General features: G+C 40.5%; 1 protein-coding gene across 2 annotated transcripts in view; it reads left to right on the top strand.

Moving 5' to 3' along the window:
• Itga1 (integrin subunit alpha 1) overlaps window positions 1-11,019 on the top strand; it is a 154,603-nt gene extending 143,584 nt beyond the window's left edge. For both annotated transcript variants that reach the window (XM_060385733.1, XM_060385734.1), the window contains one exon: window positions 4,295-11,019. In XM_060385733.1, the coding sequence (XP_060241716.1) occupies window positions 4,295-4,339 (45 nt within the window). In that variant the 3' untranslated portion in view covers window positions 4,340-11,019. The remainder of the gene's footprint in view (window positions 1-4,294) is intronic.
• The last annotated feature ends 11,374 nt before the right edge of the window (window positions 11,020-22,393 follow it).

The following is a 22,393-nucleotide window of genomic DNA, read 5'->3' as shown; positions in this document are numbered from 1 at the left end:
GTAAGGGTATGTGAATCTTTTAAAAGTAGGAAAAACAAAAATTTTGTTTTATGGCAAAAGTAAAGATTGAACTCTTATGTCAATGAGGACATAAAAGGTATAGATTCATGGTTGACATGAACCTGGTTTTAGCCATACCATTCTATGTGTCTTAGAGATAAAATGCTTCTTTGGTGTATAAACAGAAAAAAAAAAACACATTTTCTACAATACTTTTGTGGATGTATAAGTAACAAGCAATATGATAGTTAACTGATGTAATGAAGAACATAAAGTCCACAGATCCTCTGTATCAAATCCTTTTAAAACACCAAGTAGTAATCTGTTTTCTCTCCAGTTATTTTGATATTTACTAAGATGGTTTGTTTAAGGTGAAAAATGTAAGAACATACCATTTTCAAACAAGCTATGTTGATAGCTTTTATGATGTATTTACCAAAAAACAAAATTCCATAGAAAAGCTGAATTCAATGTTTTTTTTTCCCAATTAAACATGGAATTAGAATTTTTCTGGAATTAACATGTTTCTGTATTTTACCTCCTACTTTTTTAGATAAATTATGTGAGGATAGAAACGTGGCTACATGCTCATCTTTCTAACGCATGAACAACGGAATTATTTAACCAAATAGTTTGTATAACAAGTTTCTTTCCTGCTGAACTACAGCTGTTACCATCCTTTCTGGCTTTTTTGTGATGACAAATTTCCTCTTTGGAGGATTTCCTCCCAGAAGAATATGCACAAGTGGCACTCAGTTCCATAAATAAAAACTACTCTCTAGCAAAGTCCCAATTCTCTGTCCTTTCTTCCTCTGAAGATGCAAGAGGCCAGTGCTCTCTGCAATACCTGACTCTGCCACACGGTGGTACCCAAGGCCTGGTTTACAGGTTGTGCTGGGCACACAGGCTGTGGTTTCTCCTCTCAGAAGCATCTCTTGATTCCTACTGTGCCTGATGGTGCCTCCTAGCGTGCTTGGCCTGATTAGCTGGGAAGTTCATATGGTGTTAGCAAAGAGAAGAGGATAGCCAGGGCTAATTTTGGATGGGTTCTCTCTGGCTTCATACCTCTGTTTAAATCAAACAGACAAACTCGGATTTTCATCCACCTATTTTTAAAGCCCTGGTCTGAAAACACCGGAGTATGAAAATAAAAGCATTTCCAGTAATTCCTTTAACAAACGTCGTTTCATTAGTTCAAATACCTCCTGACAATAGGCTTCATAATCAGAACTCTGATTCTGAGGTAGACAGAGGGAGGGTGCTAGGAGCTCTGTTGAGCACCCTGCCTTAAAGTGTCCTCCCTACTGAGAACCTTGGTTTGTAGAGGAGGAAGCGAACGTGCAGACAAGCTTTTGCACGTTTTCGGGGCCATGCAGCCAGCAATGTTCTGAATAAGATTTTGAATACTTATTTACTGATTGCATTCTGTGTGTTGATACAACCAAGCATGTCCTGTAACTGCATTTTACACCTGTAAACATGAAAACAAAGGTAAAGTTCCCCTCACCCCCCTCAGCAACTCTCCTAAGATTATCAACTACTAAACAACTACATTCTTTTTTCAATAGATTCCGCTGCAGCACAGTACGGGGCCCAGGGCCATGAAGTCCTTGAGACACGTAAAAGGCTTGGTTTTAGAATAAAGTTCCCCGGTTCAGTTCAGAGTAACATAAAGCAGAGAGCCGCAGTCCGAAGTGGGAAAGGAGAGCGTGCCTTTGCTGATTTGATTCGTGCTGACGGCAAAGTCCCAGCACTTGCAGCTCTGTTCCGCACCCACCGTCATTCACTGAAGGAGCACACGGGAGACCCTCTAGCCAGAGTTTCTCTCTGGATAATTGCAGGATCTAGTCAACTATACTTCAGAATATAATCCAGTATAATAAGACCCCTTGAGAAATTTACTAAAAAAAGACACTTGCCTAGCTTTCATCATAACACAATGTTAGAATGACTATTAGCCATTGGTGTTAATTTCTTGCTGTGACTAATTCATATCACTTTTATCATAAAAAAAATGTACAAATAGGGTAAAAACAAAACAAAAACTGTGTGCCTGAGACTCTACGGCCATGTTTCAGGCACCCAGGAGAAGGATAAGGAGGATAACATGCATAAGGAGGTATAGCACTGGATTACTTTTTAATCTTTTATTTATTGCTATTCATTTATTTACTTAACAATCACTTTACATTATGTATTGACGGCCTACTTCTTGCCACAGGGTTTTGAACTAGGTTAATTCTAAAGAGGAGAATTTATAATACAGAAATCAAAACAGAAAAACAAAATTCCAGAGAAAGCCTGGGGGTTACAAACTTACTTTTTGTTAGCCGGGTGCTGTGGCACACTCCTGTAATCCAAGCACTGATGGAGGCAGAGGCAGGTGGATATCCTTGAGTTCGAGGCCAGCCTGGTCTACAAAGCCAAGTCCAGGACAGCCAAGACTACAAAGAGAGACCCTGTCTCAAAAAAACAAAACAAACAAACAAACAAAAAGCAAACATTTTGTTTTTCAAACTTTGGCTAAGATTGTCTCGGTTTGTGTACTCAGGAACTGCAAATTATATTCTAATCTCTAGGCTAAGTACTCAGCTTCCCTTGATAAAATTAGTATTTGGAGAATTTGTTGAGTGGAGGAGTTGAGATCACAGAAGTCCCATCTCAAAGGTGGACTCTTAGAAAAATTTAAAAAACGAGGGAGGCAGGGAAAGGAGCTGGTCTTGAGAGAAAGAGTCCCACTCTGGGGAGCCCTCTCTGACTTACTGCCACTGCGGGGCATATGGGCACAGAAGGGCTGAGTGGAATCCAAATATGGAGCTCCTGTGTAGCCATGGAGGAAATGATTGGCGTTCAGGAAAGCACAAACTCACGGCAGCTTTCACATTCTCTCGTTCTCTTATCCCTTCCTTGTTTTCTACCGACTAGATTCTGGCAGACGACAGCCCTGATGGCAACTTCCTAACTTACTGAGAGATGCTTAGTTTTCATTATCTGCTTGGCCTAAGCCCTTGAGTGGCCATCATCATTCATGAAGTGTGTAGGCCCAGGCTGGGGAGACAGCTCAGTTAGGAAGGCGCTTGGCTTACAAGCATGAACCCAAGATCCAGCCCAAATAAACACACATGAAGAAAAGGAACAGGGTGATGTGGTTGTGAAGGCTGGACAGTTAAGAGCATGGACTGCTCCCGTAAGGGAGCCCAGCTCAGTTTCCAGTACCCCCATCACGGCTCATGTCTACCTGTAACAGCAGAGAGTTCTGACCCTTGTAACTTCGGAGGGCACCAGCTCTCACGTGCGCAAACCCACACACAGAGCAACACACAATTATATGTAATAAAAATCAATCTCGAAGAAAAGCTTTGCATGTTGGCATATAGTTATAAGGTGATTATAGTCCCGGAGCCAGATGCGCCCTGCTTTCTACCCTCCCCCAAGGGCTCTCTGGCGATTCAGGCTAGTCTAACAGACCAATGAAAACCACTGTCCCAAATGCAAAATAGACAGCTCCTAAGGAACTACGCCTTTTTTTTTTAAGTGTTAGGTTTAAAGGAGATTAAATTATTTAAATGAGATTTAACATGTTCAATAAATTTTAAAATAGGGTTAGCTCACTTCCAAAGGCTTATCTAGTGTCCATTGGTCTTGTTTACTGTATAACATGAAGTAAATATAAGGCTGATTAATTTTGCTGATGGTCCAATGAAAAGAATAATGAAATGCGATTTACATTAACCAGTACATGATTTTTTTTTTCTTACTGTCAGCGCACTACTCTGTTTTCATAGGTAAATAACATAGGGTCCTTTGAGAAGCTTCTTCTAGAAAGCTTTAGAGTCATCTAGAAAATTCAGACATTTCCCTGACACCTATCCATGGTCATCCACCAAGCTCACTCTGAACTCTAAGAATTTTAATTTGTCACCAGTGGTTATTTGATGGATTTTTTTCTGCCACTTAAAAAAATGAGGATGATGATGACAAAGTAGAAACAGTGTTGATTAACTATGGTTCATTTGTCTCACAAAACATTTCCCAGAATTCTGTTTGTCCCACACATGCATGTTACTAGGATATATACTTAACTAGTGTAGAGAAATAGGGTGAAGTAGCAGTTTGACAGATGTCAAACTCTCAACACCCAGTAGTAAATGATCAGTAAAAATCTACATCTGTTACTTGCATTAATTAAATGCCCAGATTTTCTAATTCATTATTAAATTGGATTATCTCCAGATTAGCTCTATTGCCTGAATTAAAATAATTGATTGTGTTATATTTTATATTTTCTCAACAGATTGGATTCTTCAAAAGGCCACTAAAAAAGAAAATGGAGAAATGAAATATTTTACAGGAGAAAAAAACAAACAAACAATTATTCAATGATCTATCCTCAGGTTTGCCTCAATCATGTGAGAAGAAATTCAGAAAATTAACCAAAGACATGATCACATAACTCTATGTAATCTGTCATCCATCTGGGATTTACTCACTGGGAAAGTGACAATCAAGTGTGATCCAAAAAGTGGACCCAAAGATGTAGTATAGAAAGTGATGAGAAATATTTTTAATACTTACTCATTTTTGTTGAGTAAGTGAAATGACAAATTTTTTTAAAGAAGAATCATCGACATAAGTGTGTTTATGTGTTTAAATGCCATACAGAGTATTTTTTTAATTTTTATTTTTTTCTTCACAATTTATTCATTATATATCCTGATTGCAGCCCCCTCCCCCAGTCCCACACTCCCTCTTTCTTCCCCTCATCCCCTGACCATGCATGGATAGGACCTAGACCCCCTGCTCAGATGTGGCCAATGGGCAGCTCAGTCTCCATGTGGATCTCTGAGTGAGGGGATCAGGAGCTGCCTCTATCATGAACTCAGTTGACTGCTCTCTGATCACTCACCCCTGGCGATGCAGCCTTGCCATGCAGCATATTTTAAGGGATGTACAAGAAGAGCTTTGGGGTCACTGAAACAGCAACTCTCAGCACAATATAAATGAAGCTTTTCCCCTTGGCCACACCTTCAGAGTGACACTCAGCTTTTGTAAATGCCAACGAAGGACTGGAGTGAAAAAGATCCCCCAATCCAAATGAGAAAAACTTTGCTTAGCAGAGCCCATGTACAATATGGACAGAAAATGAAATTAAATCATAGAGTTGACATTCAGTAACATCTTGGGTTCTTTAGTTGGAGAGAATGTTTTCCAACGTGATTGGAAAATAGTACAATTGGGCTTAAATTCTATGTAAGATAGAGAGAGATGTAAGGTCAAGATAGAGACCTTATTTAAAAAACATGCACTGAATCTATTAATTTAAACTTTTACAAAAAGTAAAAGTGTTTAATATATACTGAGCTCTAAAACACAAAACTCTTTTATAAAGAAAAAAATAACACTTAAAGCAGTTTGTGTAGCATAGCAGTTCTTAGTCATAAAGAGCCACACTATGTGTGTGATGTCCAGAGGGTTTCTTAATGAAACTGAGAGGACAGATAGATGACCCAAAAAGGCTGACGTCACCTTTGCTGAGCGGCTGCTTAGTGCTAATGCTTCCAAGATGTTATATTAAGTAGGAGGCTTCTTAACCCTTTGGTATAGGGTTCATTTAAAACCCCAAAATATGAGTGTTTATTTATTTTTAATTCTTAATTTTCCAAACACATTTTATGTTAGTATTGAAAATGCAGTCTCTTGAGTTGGCATTTAAACAGAAACCCAGGTAATTTTAAAAAATGCACACCTTGAAAGCTTAAACTAACAGAAAGACACAGCTCATTTGCATGTACATCTGTGTTTCTGAAGCAATTCCCAAGGTCCTCAGACTCTGCTGTGATGTCAGCTCCCGGATTGCTCCATTTCTAAGACAAATAACAGTGAATGAATGTTCCATGTGCGAACTACTGCTGTAAAATTTGCTGGCCGTCCTGCCCCAAAGCTGCTTCACCACCTGACTGACCACCATGAGTCCAGAACCTGTCAATATGAAGAAAGAGCTGGCCTCTGCTCTCCTCAAAGCACAGCAAGCCAACAGAGAAATTAAATGCTGTGGGTTTGATTTTCAAAATGGTATTTCTGGGGAATTATCTTAGGGCTCTGATACAGCCTACCTCTTAGCTCTCCAACCTTACGTGTAAGATCCTAAGGCCTAACAGACGGACACGAGGATGCCACTGTCATCCCTGGCTGGAGGAAGTGTTGACAGAAAATTTGAAGAAAAAAGGTGTGTTTTCCATGCTCACTGCCTCTTGCCAGAGTCAGAAGTCATACTTTCCTCCTGCTCTTTTTCCCCCAGCAGAACTCAGATGTTTCTTGCTTCATTACCATGGTGTCCAACTCCAGCACACATGTACCCAGCATCCCTGCTCCTAGCTCCATGCCTTTGGAAATGAAATTCAACTGATGCATTTAGATTCATGTTTGACATCTGGGACGGCAAGGCATTGAACTTTGTACACTGAGCCCTAGGTGGGCATATTTAAACTAAATGGGTTGTTAAGCCAAAGGAGAGAAGCAGAAATGAGGACATTTTCAACTTTTAAGAAAAGAGGGAAAGAACCGTTTGGACAGATAAAATGGTGCCAAAGCCACTTGCCTACCGGTTCTAACATAAGATATTCCTGGCTAGTAGTAACTATTTAAGGAACCAGATAACTCATTTCTCTATTACCGTAACTGAGTCTGCATATGTATAATTATGTGCACACACATACAGATACCATTTCAACATGGAACAAGAATATGCAAAGACAGAATTTACAAAAAGAAAAAGCAAAAAAAAAGAAGCACACAAAAGCCACACCAGTGATGAAAGTTTGTTTCCTTTGCTTTTTTATACAGTATTCACTTTCATTAATATTTAAGTTTGTTATTTCATAAAGTAAAAATATAAATACAGAGGCTTTGGTTTTAAAAATGATAACAGATGTCCAAAATTAGCTTTATGGAATTATTCCAGAACATATAAATAATTAAGAAATGTACTTAACTCTATGATGTTATTTTAAGACAATAAGAATATTGGGTGATGTTTAAGACTATTTATGAACTTACAGCTTTAACTAAAATCACCAAATATTTTGTAACTTTGATTTTTTTTAAAGCACTGCTGCTTCCACTATGAACTGAACTCTGCGTGCATTGTCTTTCCTGAGTAAACATGCCATGGAACACAAGTAAATTACTCAACAACTTGTTCTTCAAGAGGAAAAGTGCCCCAGTATCGAACTTCTGGGGCTTTATTGTTTCCATAGCCACTTTCATATGACTAACTTGACCCAATTCGTCTTGCAGAATTCCTAGAAATGTGTGTCAGGTCTTACTAGGTAGTTTGGGACACTATAGCCCACAACTGGCATAAACTACATACTACATCATAGAAAAATGAATGGATAGAGATGCAGGCCAATGTTCAGAGTCTATGCACACCTAACAAATGCTCTAATCAAACTTCAAGTTACTGCTCGTCTCCATCCCAGAAGGTAGACTGCTCCAAATTACTTACTCTTTACCTTTGACTGCTAATTAACCATCCTTTAATATGAACAAAGTAATATGAACTTGCAGAAAGATTGAATGCAAAGCAAGAAAATACAGAGGGTGTCTCTCACCGAGAACCGGAGCTACTCAGGACACACAAGGAAACTGTCCCACTTTCTCAAGGAACTCTCAGGCCTGAAAGTGACATGAGGGAAGATCTTCTCTGACAAATATTTCCGACTTTTGTGATTAAATTTTGATGATGCAATTTGTTAAAGTGTTTTTCTCTGAGCATTAGGATCATGGGCAACTTAGACCCTAAATATTTCTTTTGTCATAACTATACTTGAAAAGAGCTTCTAGAAAGATGGTTTTATCAAATTTGATACTTACACAGCCAGAATAATTATATACATATAACATGCATATAATATAAAAAGTCATCTACTTTTTCTTTCATAAACCAAGGTCTAGGCTCAATTAGAAAGCAGAAATATTTGTACAAAAAGAAAAAAAGTTTGTGTTACAGTAGGACTTCATTGCAGTAGAGGCTGTATGGAAAGCCCTGATTTTACTCTAAGTAGGGCCATAGCTAACACCCTGACTGACGGTAACTTCTTTGTTGGGATCACCATCAATTCCATATGAACTTTTTATTCTGTTCTGAACAATGGCGCAAACTAGAGAGTACCCAGGCCCAGAGCTGGTCTCATGTCCCAGGCCCAGGCTCATGTACCAGGTGAACGTTATCATCCAAATAAAGTGGCTTCTGGAAAATAGGTTGTTCAAAATGGCGTTTTGTGCAGGCTTCATTTATTTCCCAAACCTCTCAAGCACCCTTCTCCCCATCAGTCTTCCCAAGTGAAGGTTTCAGGAAGATACTTTGGTAGCCTATTAAGAACAGATATGCTGCTTTTGCTGTGAATGCCAACTTCAGTGAATGGATCATTCATTCAGGTTTTCCAATCCAATTTCCTTAATGATACTTCGAAGGGTTGGCATGGCATCATTTGGTAAGATGTACTTATAAGATGCAGCATCCTTCCTTGTAAGTTTACAACCATATGGGCCACTGTTCTCCATGGCTCCATAAGAGAAACTGGAGGTATTAGGACTTTAGCAACTGTCCTTATGTATTTTACAATTCCCATCCTCACCCAAGGAAAATTTCCAAAAACTGAACAAAAGGTTTTCTTTGAGCTGATGCTGCTTTAAAAATGTAGTAAGCAAATTACTTGCATATAAAAAAGACTTTAAATGCAGACACAACTTAAAAGTGAGTACCCTGGGCTCTAACTTCCAACTGGACAGTGGCCCCCAAGCTCCTTCTATCCAGAATCCTGAAAGCAGCACTGCCCATTAACTCTGTACTGTTAAAAAAGGCTGGATGTGGCCCAGGGGTTGAGTGCACAGTGAAGTCATGCAAGGCCTTGGGTTTGAGTTCTAACACCACCACATAAGGGGAAACGGGGAAAGGGTATGATCATGCCACCATTTCTCAAATGGAAGTAGTGGCTGTACAATACCACTAAAAAGAATAAACACATAAATTTTTAAAAAACACCAAAAAAAAAAAAAAAGCAATGGCATTAAACTACAACATTAGTTTGTGAGCTAATCTGTGTCTTCCATTTTCATATCAAAAATTTACCTCAAATTTAGAAATTCGGGGCAAAAGATTTAACCACCAGCTTTGAGTAGAATACAGAGTATCATGCGGGGTCAGGCAAGTCCCAACCCTAACCTTCCTAAAACATCTGCCCTGGAGAGTACACAGCTCCTGACCTATGGATAGTATTATGACATAACAAAGGGCCCCAGCTTAAATCCAGAGCCTCTACTCTTCCTACAGCCAAGGCTTTGCTCCCCACCCCAGTGACACTGAAGGAGCACTTCTCGGTGAAATCTTCCTGCAGCATAGTTGTGCAAGGCTGAGTCTCATTTATCACTGTTGGTTTTGAGAGCAGCTTTGTTCGTTTAGATTGTTGCTTGCATGCTGCAGAACTTTCCCCCAGTATGTAATAAGTCGGAGACTTGCTACATTCCATCCTTGCTTTTTCTGCTCCCACAGACCTCAGGATTTAAATGGTAGAAGGTGGACACCAGGAGAAAGAGTCTGCAGCCATCCTCAGCATTCCTTTTCCTCCTCAGCCCGCAGATGCCATGTGCCCCTTGTAGGGACTTGGCGAGTGTCATGTTGTATTGTGCGAACAAAGACTCATAAATTTCTTATGTATCTCAGTAGAGGAATCATGGCTATAAAGCTGGGGCCAAAGACACTCAGCGCGGTGACCATATTTGGTGTTTGTGTGCTTCAAGGTACACACTTAAAGAAAGGAGTGGAGTTTAGAGACTTTTCTGCCACCGTTTGAGGCTGAATAGCTGACCTTTCACTTGTTGGATTTATACCTACAAACCGAGGATAAAAATCTTAAGAGAACTTTTTCAAACGAAATCAGAATGAAACCCCGCTGGGTTCATAAACAATCCCCAGTACTGTCATCTGTCCCTATGCCTATATTTTCAGAGCCAGAGAGAGATGGGGTGAGAGACAGAAAGCAAATATTGTTTCTCCTTTTTTCCATAGAGCAGCCACAGGGAAGGACGCCATGACAGGCTGATCGTGTCATGGGACAACTTAGACTTTGAAAAGAACAAAAGAAATGGGGGTAGATGAGGACATGGCACTACCCAACCATGAAGATGGCCAAAGCTTTCTGAGATTCCATGTATTCTACCCCACAGCACTCACAAATATACTTGTCACTATGAGAGCAAAAGTACACTCCTACTTATACCCCAGGCTGACTTTCTGGGGTTAACACCCCTCAGACTTACCTGGAAACCGTTGTCTGCAACACCAGTTTGGGAGATTCTTCATTCGGGAACCGCGTCATGCAGGAGATCCTGGCTATTAGCATTTCGGTCCCAGGCACCAGCTGCCCTCCCTCAGGAAGCAGCGGCCCTGGCTGCAGGGTTAGGAAACACTGGCCTGTGGATGGTGTGCTGTGCTGTGCTACTGTGAAGCAGTTAAGACCGTTAATACACGGCATGTACTGTGTACCCATTTTATTAAAAAGAAGCACATGGCACTTAGTAACTACTGTTCCGGGGCACACACTTCCAGTGCACCTTTCCCCGCTGCCTAACTCGCCCTATGAGGTTTGCTCATTTTGCTAACTTACCTCGAACTGAACTCATCAAAGGGATTACTTAAGAATATGTGCATAGCCTTATTAGAAAACGATTAGGTGAACAAAGAACAAAGAAGCACATCTTTTTTTTTTTTCCATAGAAATTTGTGGAATTTGCTTCAAGGTGACAGTCATTTAGGGCGTATAATTAGAATTAGCTGCGTGTGTGAAAGAGCATTTTGAATGTGCCATCTATGGCGTATCCTGTACACTGTTCTGAGGTCAAAGGTTTGATATTTTTGTATAATTCTATCTTATCTTGTGCATCAGCTGTGTAATTTACGTCAAGGTAAATGAGCATCCTGTTTTAGGTCTAAAATAAAAAAAGTGACTCAAAGAAGAATGTGATTACTGTGATTTTTAAATACGTATTCCCTCCAAAATGAATGACTTCTTCCAAAATCCAACTATTTTTTAAAGCAGCTTTGCTTTGGTGCCCTTCGAGGAAGAAACAAAAGCAAATTAGGCTTGTCTGTGGGGTTTCCTGTACAGGATGCAGTGTGATTGTCTTGCAAACTTGAGACAAAAGCCACAGAATCTATATGACGGCATGACCCTCCTAATGGGATGTTTTAGTAGTAAGTCTTTCGCTGTATAATGGTTAGACCACTGAGGATGCTGAATAAATCTCAGCGTTTTCAACACAATCTAAACACATAGCGTTTCTGTGACCTTGAAATGTTGTGTCTCCACAAGGAGGCAAGCAGTTCCAGGGTAGACATCACCACAACTGGGCATCTTGTAATTCAATGCAGGACCTCCACCATCTACCTAAAGGTAACGTCAGGTCAATCCCCCAAGAGTGTCCCTGCTTTGGATGCTAGTCCCAACACCAGAATCTTTAACCCGTGTTTCTAAACAACCAGATTTAAGTCAGGACTCCCACATTCCTCCTTTTGAATTCAAGATATTCACATAATGTGGAGAAACATTTATATTCAGTGGCTTATTATAAAGAGTATCACAAAAGACACGGATGAAGAAATGCACAGGGCAAGATGTTGGGGAAGATGAACACAGCTCCCAAGTCTCTCTGGGGACTGCTCCCTAGGAACCTCCATTTGTTTAGTTGTTTGGAAGCTCCCTGGACCTTGTGTTTTGGGAAATTGCAGACACTTCTCCGCAGAGCATGATTACTAGGGTAGATTGGGAAACACAAAAGGCCTGTCCAGATCTTTTAACATTTCTTCCTCCTTGTTATGAAGTATAAACCCTCTGGAGGAGGACTCATGGAAATAATTTCTACAGATATATTTGAATTTGTTAAAAATAAGCATATGTTTTTAACTTTTGTTTTCTCTCTCTTTCTCTCCCTCTCTCACTCTGTCTCTCTCTGGTGTGTGTGTGTTTGTGTGTGTGTGTGTGTGTGCCTGTGCCTGCATGTGTGGGTGTAAAGTGTATACATGCACACACATATGTGTGTAAGAGATCAGATGTCAACATCAGGTTTCTTCTATCACTCCCCACTGTACTTTTTGAGACAAAGTCTCTTTGTAACCTAGAGCTCATCAGTTGTCAAGACTAGCTGACCAGGGAGCTCTAAGAATCTTCTCATCTCTGCCTCCACAACTCTAGCCTAATATGCTCAACACCACCGTTACCAGCTCTACGTGTGGGCACTGGAGATACAAACTCAGCATTTTATGTTTACACTGGGCACTTTACCAACTGGGCGCTCTTCTCAGCAAAGTGGAAAAAAATCGCCTGGGGTAGAAAAATTTAAAATACAATAGTTTATAAACAGCGATCATGGAAGCATCAGAATTACATGTTTCAAGTCTTTATTTTCAAAGTATAAATATTATATTTAATTTTTTCTTGGTATAACTGCATAATCAAACACTTTCCCTAGATATGGAGAAGACACTAATGAAGTTACCCCCTTCTGTAGGAGTCAATAACTACTCTACACATATGTGCATACTATTCTAGACTTCTCCATAATCCACATATCGAATAAGTATTTGTTCACCCACTTCTTCAAGAAGTGGAGTAAGGAGGAGAGCAAACAGTAAAAGATAAGCACAGTCCCATTTATCATCCAAAATCAACTGTTGTCTTATTGGCAATCATAATGAAAGAATTTTTGTCATGAAGAAAAGGTTGGAATCATTGCCCTGTAAGCAACACAAAAAGGCAATGACAGAATCAAAAAAAGAAATGAAACAGGAGACACATATTGAACAGCCAGTAACATGGCAAATATACATCTGACCATATTAATAATTATAAAATGATGAGTGGTCTAAACACTCAATACAAAATGGCAGACATTTTCAGAGTGATAAAAAAGAGAGTTCAGCAACACATTTTCTAAAGGAGTTCAGATTCAAAGACACAAGTAATTTGAATGGAGATAGTGGACAAATCATCAGATGTGCAAGCTCTAAGAGAACTGGAGTGGATCTATGAGTTGTAGAGGAATATTAGTTCAGATCATGGCTATTCTGAAAAGAGATAACATCCAAAGAAAGACCTTCTATGTCTGTGTGATCTTGCTGGCAAGAGATCACATACTAGGATCTTCTAGGTCCATGTGATCAGGCTGAAATACAAACATGCCTTTAATCCAGAAGACAGAATCAAGCAAATCTGAGTTCAAGGACAGCCTGGCATAAGGCAAATTTCAGGTAAGGAAAAGCTTAGATCCATGCATGGTGGTACACACCTTTAATGCTGAACAATGACAGTAAAGTCAGTTTGTAGAAGGAAGCACCTGTGTTTGAAGGTGATGTCTAGTTGAGTGGCAGAAGCTGAGACTTGACAGAATAGGATATGCCCAACTCTCACAAAAAAGATCAAGGAAAGGGAAGCTACTTAAGGGGCAATGAGAGAGAGAAGATGCAGTTTTACTAGGACAGTAATAGAGAAATGGGTTGCAGAGACAGAAATTCAGGTGAACGCCAAATGAGTCAGAGAATAGAATGAGTCAAGAGTTTAGAAAAGATCTCTTGAGTTAGTTGGAAGCCAAGCAGAGCAATTTAGAGGCTGAGAGAAAAGCCAGACTGAATAAGTTAGTTGGGAGAGGAGTCTGAGCCAGAAAAGCTGAGTTGAACCAACCAGCCCAGAGCTCAGTAAGAAAAAGAAACAATGAGCTTATTAAGCAGTAATTCTCAGAGGCTGAAACAGTTCTAGGCCTAGGTTAGATTGTGCAGAGGTTAGAAGCTTCCAGGACTTGGTGTAGGTTAGCAGAAGGAGTCAGGAAGCCTCAGAGACGACAACTGAATCAGGCAAATGAAAGTTGCTTCTACAATTGATATCAAATAAAGTAAACTTTAAAATGTGGTCAGTGCCACAGGCACTGATGAACAAATCCTAATCTAATAAAACTCTTAGATACTTGCTTGTGTTGACACTGATGTCCTACTGGCCCATTACTGCTTGAAAATGAAATTTGCATGAGGGCAGAAACTATGGGACTAAACAATTTTGAAACATGAATATTCCACTGATGTGTAGCAGGACCTGGGACCTTCCAGTCAGAAGGGACAAATTATTTGCCTAATTACTAAAAAATGGGGCTAAGTAGGCAGGACAAATTGTAGGTCAAGGTTTTGTGGCTGGGTTGGTACCCCAACCCTTCCAGTGGAAGTCTTCTCTAGTTACAAAAGATGGCTGGTTCAGGCTCCATATCCTTCACTGCTAGTAGTCTTAGCTAGGGTCGCCATCATGGATTCCTGGGAGTTCCCATTACCTTAGGTTTCTAGCTAGTCCCATACATCTACGCCCACCCCACCCCTGAGAGCTTCCGTTCTAGTTGTCTCCCCCAGTACTCTCTTCCTTCTGTCCTCCCCCCAACCTGATCCCTTCTGTTCCCATTACCACTCCCACCCCCACCCAGTACTCCCACCATCTACCCGTAACGTTTATTGTATTTCCCTTTTGAGTGAGATTCAAGCCTCCCCCCCCCCTTTGAGTCCTGCTTGTTACCTAGCTTCTTTAGGTCTGTGGATTGTAGCATGGTTACCCTTTACCTTATGGCTAATACCCACTTATAAGTGAATACATCCCATGTTTGCCTTTCTGGGTCTGGATTACCTCACTCAGGGTGATCTTTTCTAGTTCTGCCCACTTACCTGCAAAATTCATGATGTCATTGTTTTTAATAGTTGAGTAATACTCCATTGTGTAAATGTACCACATTTGTTTTATTCATTCTTTGGTTGAGGGATGTCTGGGTTGTTTCCAAGTTGGGTCAAGATGGAGCAGAAACTAAGAGAGTGGAGGACAAGCAATGGCTAGTCCAGCTTGAGACCTGTGCTATGAAGGGAAACCCACCTCTCTATTGACACTGCTAATGACATTCTATACTTGCAGATAGGAACAAAGAACAGGAAGCTAAACAGGGGATTCTCAACAGAGGAATATCAAATAGTGGAGAAACAGTTAAAGAAATGCTCAACATCTTTAGTCATCAGAAAATGCAAATCAAAAGGACTCTGAGATTTTACCTTACACCCATCAGAATGGCTAAAATAAAAAACTCAGATGACAACACATGCTGGAGAGGATGTGGAGAAAGGGGAACCCTCCTCCATTGCTGGTGGGAATGTAAACTTGTACAACCACTTTGGAAATCAATCTGGCATTTTCTCAGAAAATTGAGAATACTGCTTCCTCAAGATTCAGCTATACCACTCCTGGGCATATATCCAAAAGAGGCTCAACCATACAACAAGGACATTTGCTCAACTATGTTCATAGCAGCTTTATTTGCAATAGCCAGAGACTGGAAACAACCTAGATGTTGTTTTTTCACCAGGTATCCCAGCTGTAGCCCAATCCCGCCCTCCCTCCCTCTTCTCTTTCCATGCCTATTCCTCAGACCACTGATAGGGGAGGTCCTCCTCCCCTTTCATCTGATCCTAGTCTATCAGGTCTCATCAGGACTGGCTGCATTGTCTTCCTCTGTGGCCTGGCAAGGTTGCTCCCCCATCAGGGGGAGGTGATCAAAGAGCCAGCCACTGAGTTCATGTCAGAGACAGTCCCTGTTCCCCTAACCAGGGAACCCACTTGGACATAGAGCTGCCATAGGCTACATCTGTGCAGGGGTTCTAGGTTATCTCCATGCATGGTCCTTGGTTGGAGTATCAGTCTCAGAAAAGACCCCTGGGCCCAGATTTTCTGGGTTCTGTTGCTCTCCATGTGGAGCTCCTGTCTTCTCCAGTTCTTCCTATCTCCCCCTTCTTTCATAAGATTCCCTGAACTCTGAGCCTAAAGTTTGGCTATAGGTCTCAGCGTCTACTTCAATACCCTTCTGGGTAGAGCCTTTCAGACATCCTCTGTGGTAGATTTCTGTCCTGTTCCCTGTTTTCTCCCTCTTCTGATGTCCATCCCATTTGCCTTTCTGAATGAGGTTTAAGCATCTTACCCAGGGTCCTCCTTCTTGATTAGCTTCTTTAGGTGCACAGATTTTAGTTTGATTATCCTATATTATAGGTCTAATATCCACTTATAAGTGAGTATAAACCATGTGTGTCTTTCTGCTTCTGGGATACCTCACTCAGGATGATCTTTTCTAGTTCCCACCATCTATCTGCCTGCAGACTTCATGATTGCCTTGTTATTAATTGCTGAACAGTATTACAGGTTGGATGAAGTGGGCAGTGGGAAGAAGGCAGTGTGTCTCCCTGCACGGAGTCCTCCTGCCTCTGTATTACCTGCCACTCTGGTGCTCTCTCTTTCCTCAAGTTGCCATTGTCAAAACTGAGAGTGTACGCCAGATCTCCCCAGGAAATATTGATTGACTTGCCTTTGATGGTACTGTCGGGCAGACATCCTTGGACAGAACTAATGCAGGAAGGGAGTGTGGCTTCAGATGTCTAGTGGTTACTTAGCTCTTCAGTCCGGCATTTGTTTTATGCTTCAGTATTGTTTCCACTGATTATAAAAAGGAACTTTCATTCCCTGCTATCAGTTTCTGCTCGAGGCAGGAAAATATGCTTAGACAGATTGAAAATGTCTTTTAAGTAAGTGATTAAATATGAAGAACGGGTCTCTCTTCTTTCCCTTCCTAGACACTGTGGCATTAAAATATTGGCATTTTGTTTCCTTAAATTGCTCCTAAGCTCCACCACAGCTCCTTACCCGGATGGCTTTGCTGCAGCCCAGACTTGACTCCACTTATCTTCTTTTCTGTAGATTTATATTGTCATTTTTAAATTGAATTTTTCAAATTTGGAGGCTGTGATTACAAGCCAAAAAATTCATTCTTTTCAATTCTAAAGTTCTGCTGGTTTAGAAAACATGCATAGCTGTGATATATTCTATCACCCTTAAACTTTTTCGCTTTCTTCCCTCATCCTCATCCTGCTTAACTAATATGAGTTCTGTGTCTTCAACTTTGCTCCCTAAAATATGTCATGCCCATGAGTTCATGAAGTTTGTAGCTTTTGGTGTCTGCCATTTTCATTAGCATAATGAGTTTGTAATTTGTCCTGTGCCTGTGATTACAAATTCCTCATTATTTTTGTTGGTAAGAACTATTTCATTTTATAGATGTATTTTTTATTTTCATATCTTTTATACTTGTATGCTTAATTGGTGAAAAGAGACTTGTTAAAGATTTGAAAATTTCTGGACCTTTCATCTTGTATTTTCTGTGAAACAATATGGTCCTGAAGAGAGTCAAGCCTGGGACTGAACATATTTACAGGCCTTTATTTCCCAGGCAGAAATTTCCTCAGATGCTTTAAGCTACATAATGGCTTACTGCATTTGCATGGTTCTTTCTGGAAGAAAGTAGGTTTGAAAAGTATAATGTGGGATTTTGTATCTCCAAGTATAATTTGGCTTTGTAATGTGATGGAAAGTGAATGGGACTTGGAGACTTGCTTCTGAGTCCTAGCTCTTCCGTTCACTGGTTGCTCATGCTTGGGCATGTTGCTGGAATCCACCTCTCCTAAGCTGAGCTTTCTCATTCATAACTAAAAACCATAATGCTTGGCTCATAAAGTCACTCTGACAAAGCAGAATAAATTGACTTTAAAAACAGCAACGGACAGGTATGTCCGTCTCCGAGTCAAGCAGGTCTCACCACCACATCCTCAAATCCCTACTGATTAGGTTGTTCAGTATCTATAGGGTTTTTTTTGAACATTTTATTTATTTCATACGTGTGGGGCCTGCAGATTCCATATGTGAACATCATAGGACAACTAATCCTTCATTATGTGGGTCCTAGATATCAAACTCAGGTCGAGAGCATTGGTGACAAGCACTTTTATCCCTTGAGCCATCTTGGTAGTCCTGTATGTACAGTTTTCTTTTAATTTTCTAATAATTTCAGGCAACCCAAAAGTTATTTTTCCTTTGGATTCTAGTAACTTATGTTATAGAAACAAGGTGTGTATTGCTTGTGTATAAACAAAGTATAACCAGCTTGCTATAGCTACCACTGTAATAAGAATTAATAGGTATCATGTTTTAGTCAAAATAGGCACATGTGCTTTTTAGTCACAATTTATAGTAAACACCTCTATCACTTATAACTGCATATTTATTTATAACTGTATAGAAATGATAAGCTATCGTTTAGGTTCAAACTAAACTGTACATTAGCACACTGGTGGAAATAGATGGTCATGAAGATAGACTGTGAGAAAAAGTAAACAGCAAACACTGTACAGCCACGTGTAACAGAGCCAGCAGACCTGAGTACGCCTGAGCATCTCAGCTGGAGGCATGCTGTATGTGCAGCGTAGCATTAGAACAAGATTTCTGTGGCTCAGCTACTACTTAAGAGCCGGACAAACCTTTCCTTAGGAGCCTCTGCTGCCTGTCAGGATGTGTGCCTCATAGCTATAACCTCGCTGCAATGAGGTCCTCATTGTCTGTCTCTTACTGCCTATTGTGATGGTCCAAATCATCAAGCCAGACCGTGTGGCCTGGTGCTCATGTCACAGTTTTCTTCTCCTGCTCTTCTAATTGATCACTTGGCCATGCTTGTAGTCAGTGCCTCCTCTGATTCATGATCTAGTAGTGTATGTGATTCAGTGAGGAAAGCACCTACCACCCAACCTACGTCTTCATATCCTCGCCAAAAATGTAGCACTGTATGACTGACACTCGATGAGTCCACCGTTGTTACCAATCACCACTCCCCCCTTTTTAATATTTACTGTGGGATGCGGCTCTTTCTCTCTCTTATGACTTAGTGTTTCTTAGTCCTGCTCCTTGAAAATTTCCCGTTCCTCGAATCACCTCAACCCTTCCCTGGGTGATTCACAACTCAGACAGATACGCGGTCTCCTAGGCTCACTCCACAGACATGCAGACTGTCTGAACTTTCTAGATGCCGTGCTTCCTGTAGATTCCTCCACTATTACACATGCCAATACACAGGAACACACACGCCACCCACCCTGTTAGTACGGAGTCGCCTATGTGTCTCTTCAAATATTTAATACTATTTGCTCTATTCAAGTAATGTAATACCAAAACGAGTCAGACGTGCAACTTAAGTCAGACGTGAACAACTTCTTGTGTGTTTACTACAGCTCACTGCATGCTAAGGCAAAAAAGCCTCTGTTAAAATTATTTACTCAAAAGGAGAATTTGCGCTAGTTCCAGACCTGGCATTTAGTCATATGAATCACGTGGAATTAGGCAGTTAGAAAGAGGGAGATTAAAAATGAAAAAGAACGGGGGTGGGGGCAAGTTGTAAATAAATAGAGCAGGAAAATTCTGAGCTAGAAAAAGAGGCAATATTGTGCTTCCTTTCATAACTTGCTAACAGTGCTTAAATGTTAGCTGAGACGTAGGTGGACATCAGCATATGTGTGAATCTGCAGTAGGAAATGATAAGAGGTGAGTTTCACTGGGCGGTGTGCACACATCCAGGTCTGTGCAAGTCTTCCGTGAACTTCCTTAAGATGTCAGTCTGAAAGGAAGCTTCGGTGTAAACCACAGTTGAAAGTAGACCTAGTAGCATGAGGCGTGGTGCCACCGCAGACCACGGACATGGGTAGAGCGCTTCACACTTTAATGGTGGAGACCTGCATAGGCCTCAAGCAACAAAGCCCAATGCGCAGGAGCATGCGTAATCGTGGAGGAATCTACAGGAAGCAGGGCGTCTGAAGGTTCAGACAGTCTACATATCTATGGAGTGAGCCTAAGAGATCAGAGAGAGAATCCAGAGCAAAGTGTGAGTTAGGCAGAGGAGCAGCTGCCTTCTCATATAGCACAGCGGGGACCCAAAAGCAAAAAGAGATTGAGCCAATGATTGAGACTGAGTTCTCACTCCCCAGAATCTGAGGTTCTCCCAGCATCACAGGGTTCTTCTGATGCATAAACGAATCTCACTAGCCTGTCAACAAACTAAATGCTAGTGAAATATTTGGGTCTGTTTAAAAAAAATTATTATAATTTATTCACTTTGTCACCATGCTGTAACCTCCTCTCTAATCCCCTCCCAATCCCATCCTCCCTCCCTCTTCTCCTCCCTGCCCCTCCCCCAGTCCACTGATAGGGGAGGTCCTCTTCCCCTTCCCTCTGACCTTAGCTTATCAGGTCTCATCAGTACTGGCTGCATTATCTTCCTCTGTGGCCTGGTAAGGCTGCTCCCCCATTTGGGGGAGGTGATCAAAGAACCAGCCACTGAGTTCATGTCAGAGACAGTCCCTATTCCTCTTACTAGGGAACCTACTTGGATATAGAGCTGCCATAGGCTACATCTGTGCAGGAGTTCTAGGTTATCTCTATGAATGATCCTTGGTTGGAGTATCAGTCTCAGAAAAGACCTCTGGGCCCAGATTTTTTGGCTCTGTTGCTCTCCTTGTGGAGTTCTTGTCCCCTCCAGGTTTTTCTATCTTCCCCTTCTTTCATAAGATTCCCTGCACTCTGCCCAAAGTTCGGCTATGAGTCTCAGCATCTGCTTTGATACCCTGCTGGGTAGAGTCTTTCAAAGGCCCTCTCTGGTAGGCTCCTGTCTTTTTCCTTGGTTTTTACCCTCTTCTGATGTCTATCCCATTTGCCTTTCTGAATGAGGCTTGATCATCTTACCCAGGGTCCTCCTTTTTGCTTAGTTTCTTTAGGTGTACAGATTTTAGTATGATTATCCTATATTATATCTCTAATATCCACTTATAAGTGAGCATATACCATGTGTGTCTTCCTGCTTCTAGATACTTCACTCAGTCTGTTGTTTGTTTGTTTGTTTAATGTTAAACATTTGAAATGTGTTTCCATCAGAAAGGACAGACTATGATCTAAAAGGTAAAGTCACAATTACTTCAAACAAAATTGGAGTCAACGTCACTCATGAAATAAACTTAAATTTAAATGGTTAAAATGCCTGAAAAAGTGTTATTGGCCTTGGAGGAGGGTGGATTAAAACTACCCAGTAGATAAAAGATTGTGTATTCTCCACGCAAGCCTTAAAAGGGAAGAAATGTCACCCTGAATGTTTTTAGGAGGATGCTGAACCAAAGAAGACACTTTACTGAATTCAAATAGATCTTACTGAATATAGAGCAGAGAAAGGCCAGGAGAAAACAAAGGCTTTTACAAGTTAAAGTTAGAAAACAGAGAATGGTTGAATAAGGAAGTCATTCTACGGAGAAGGGAATGGAATACACAGTGAGACAAAGCTGAGAATTCACAGAATTCTTAGACGTTGAGCTGAGAAACTTGTATTCATGTTTTTGTACTCAAGCAAGCTGTCATAGACATCTTTACGTCTGTAATTTCTTTATATTCTTTCAATTAGCTATACTTTGGCCAACACTAATTTTAAGAATACTGAATTTTCCCCCTCTTGAGTAGCAACTGATCTCTCATTGAGATCAAATTTTCTAGAAAGAGCAGAATAGCAAATAGGCATAAGCTGCCTTGATCATATAGCAGGTATTTTGGGAAAAAAAATAATCTAAAGTATATATGAGCAATGCTTCTATTTTCTTGGGATTTTTTTTTCACCCATTGAGACATTGGCATCTTCTTTTTGCTTTTTTCCTTTTTAATTAAGCAAAGGCATTAGTTGAGCAAATTTATTTATTCATTAGTAAAACAAATGTTTATTGTGCATCAATTCAGTGTCAGGCCCCACTTTTGGGACTGTGAATGAAATAAATGAATGACACATGTTCAGTATCTTTAGGAATTTACCATGAGAGAGAGAAATTTGTGTTACTGATAACATAGCGTAATGAATAGAAACCTGCTCAAACCAGTTCATGAGAAAGCTTAAGAGGGAATAGACACATTTCATGGACTGAAAGGTAGAATGGCAATCAGATCTCTCAAATAGCTGAGGAAAGAAAATAGAAGACATAGAATCCAGATTTAATCTCTATTCTCTCAAAAGAACCTAGAAGAGCCCAGAGTCAAGAAAGAAGTGTGGAAGGGAAATTGAGGTGGGGTAATGCAGAGTATACATATATGAGATTTAAAATAGAGCTAATTTTCTAAAACCTCTATGAAGCTAGTTGAGATATACAGTATCTGTGGGTATAAAGAAAAGAACTTGGGGGAAGTTATTTCCATGTCTATTTAACATACATCATTAGGTTCTATTCCAGGGCCTAAGAACTACTGAGCCACGTTTTTTTGTTTTTCTCCAGTTAAGGGTCCCTAGACATGGGTTGTGTCTTGTGAACCAGGTTTTATCAGAATGGTTAGTTAATCCCATAACATTCATGCCACCGTTGCATCATTGGACCAGCCATACCTGCCAGTATCCACAAATTCATTCACTGGTAATGAACTTTCTCTCCTCT

Source organism: Meriones unguiculatus, chromosome 6 (genome assembly GCF_030254825.1).
Source record: "Meriones unguiculatus strain TT.TT164.6M chromosome 6, Bangor_MerUng_6.1, whole genome shotgun sequence".
NCBI classification, from domain to species: domain Eukaryota; kingdom Metazoa; phylum Chordata; class Mammalia; order Rodentia; family Muridae; genus Meriones; species Meriones unguiculatus.
The sequence above is the reverse complement of the archived record's forward strand: the minus strand, read 5'-3'. Positions and strand labels throughout refer to the sequence as shown.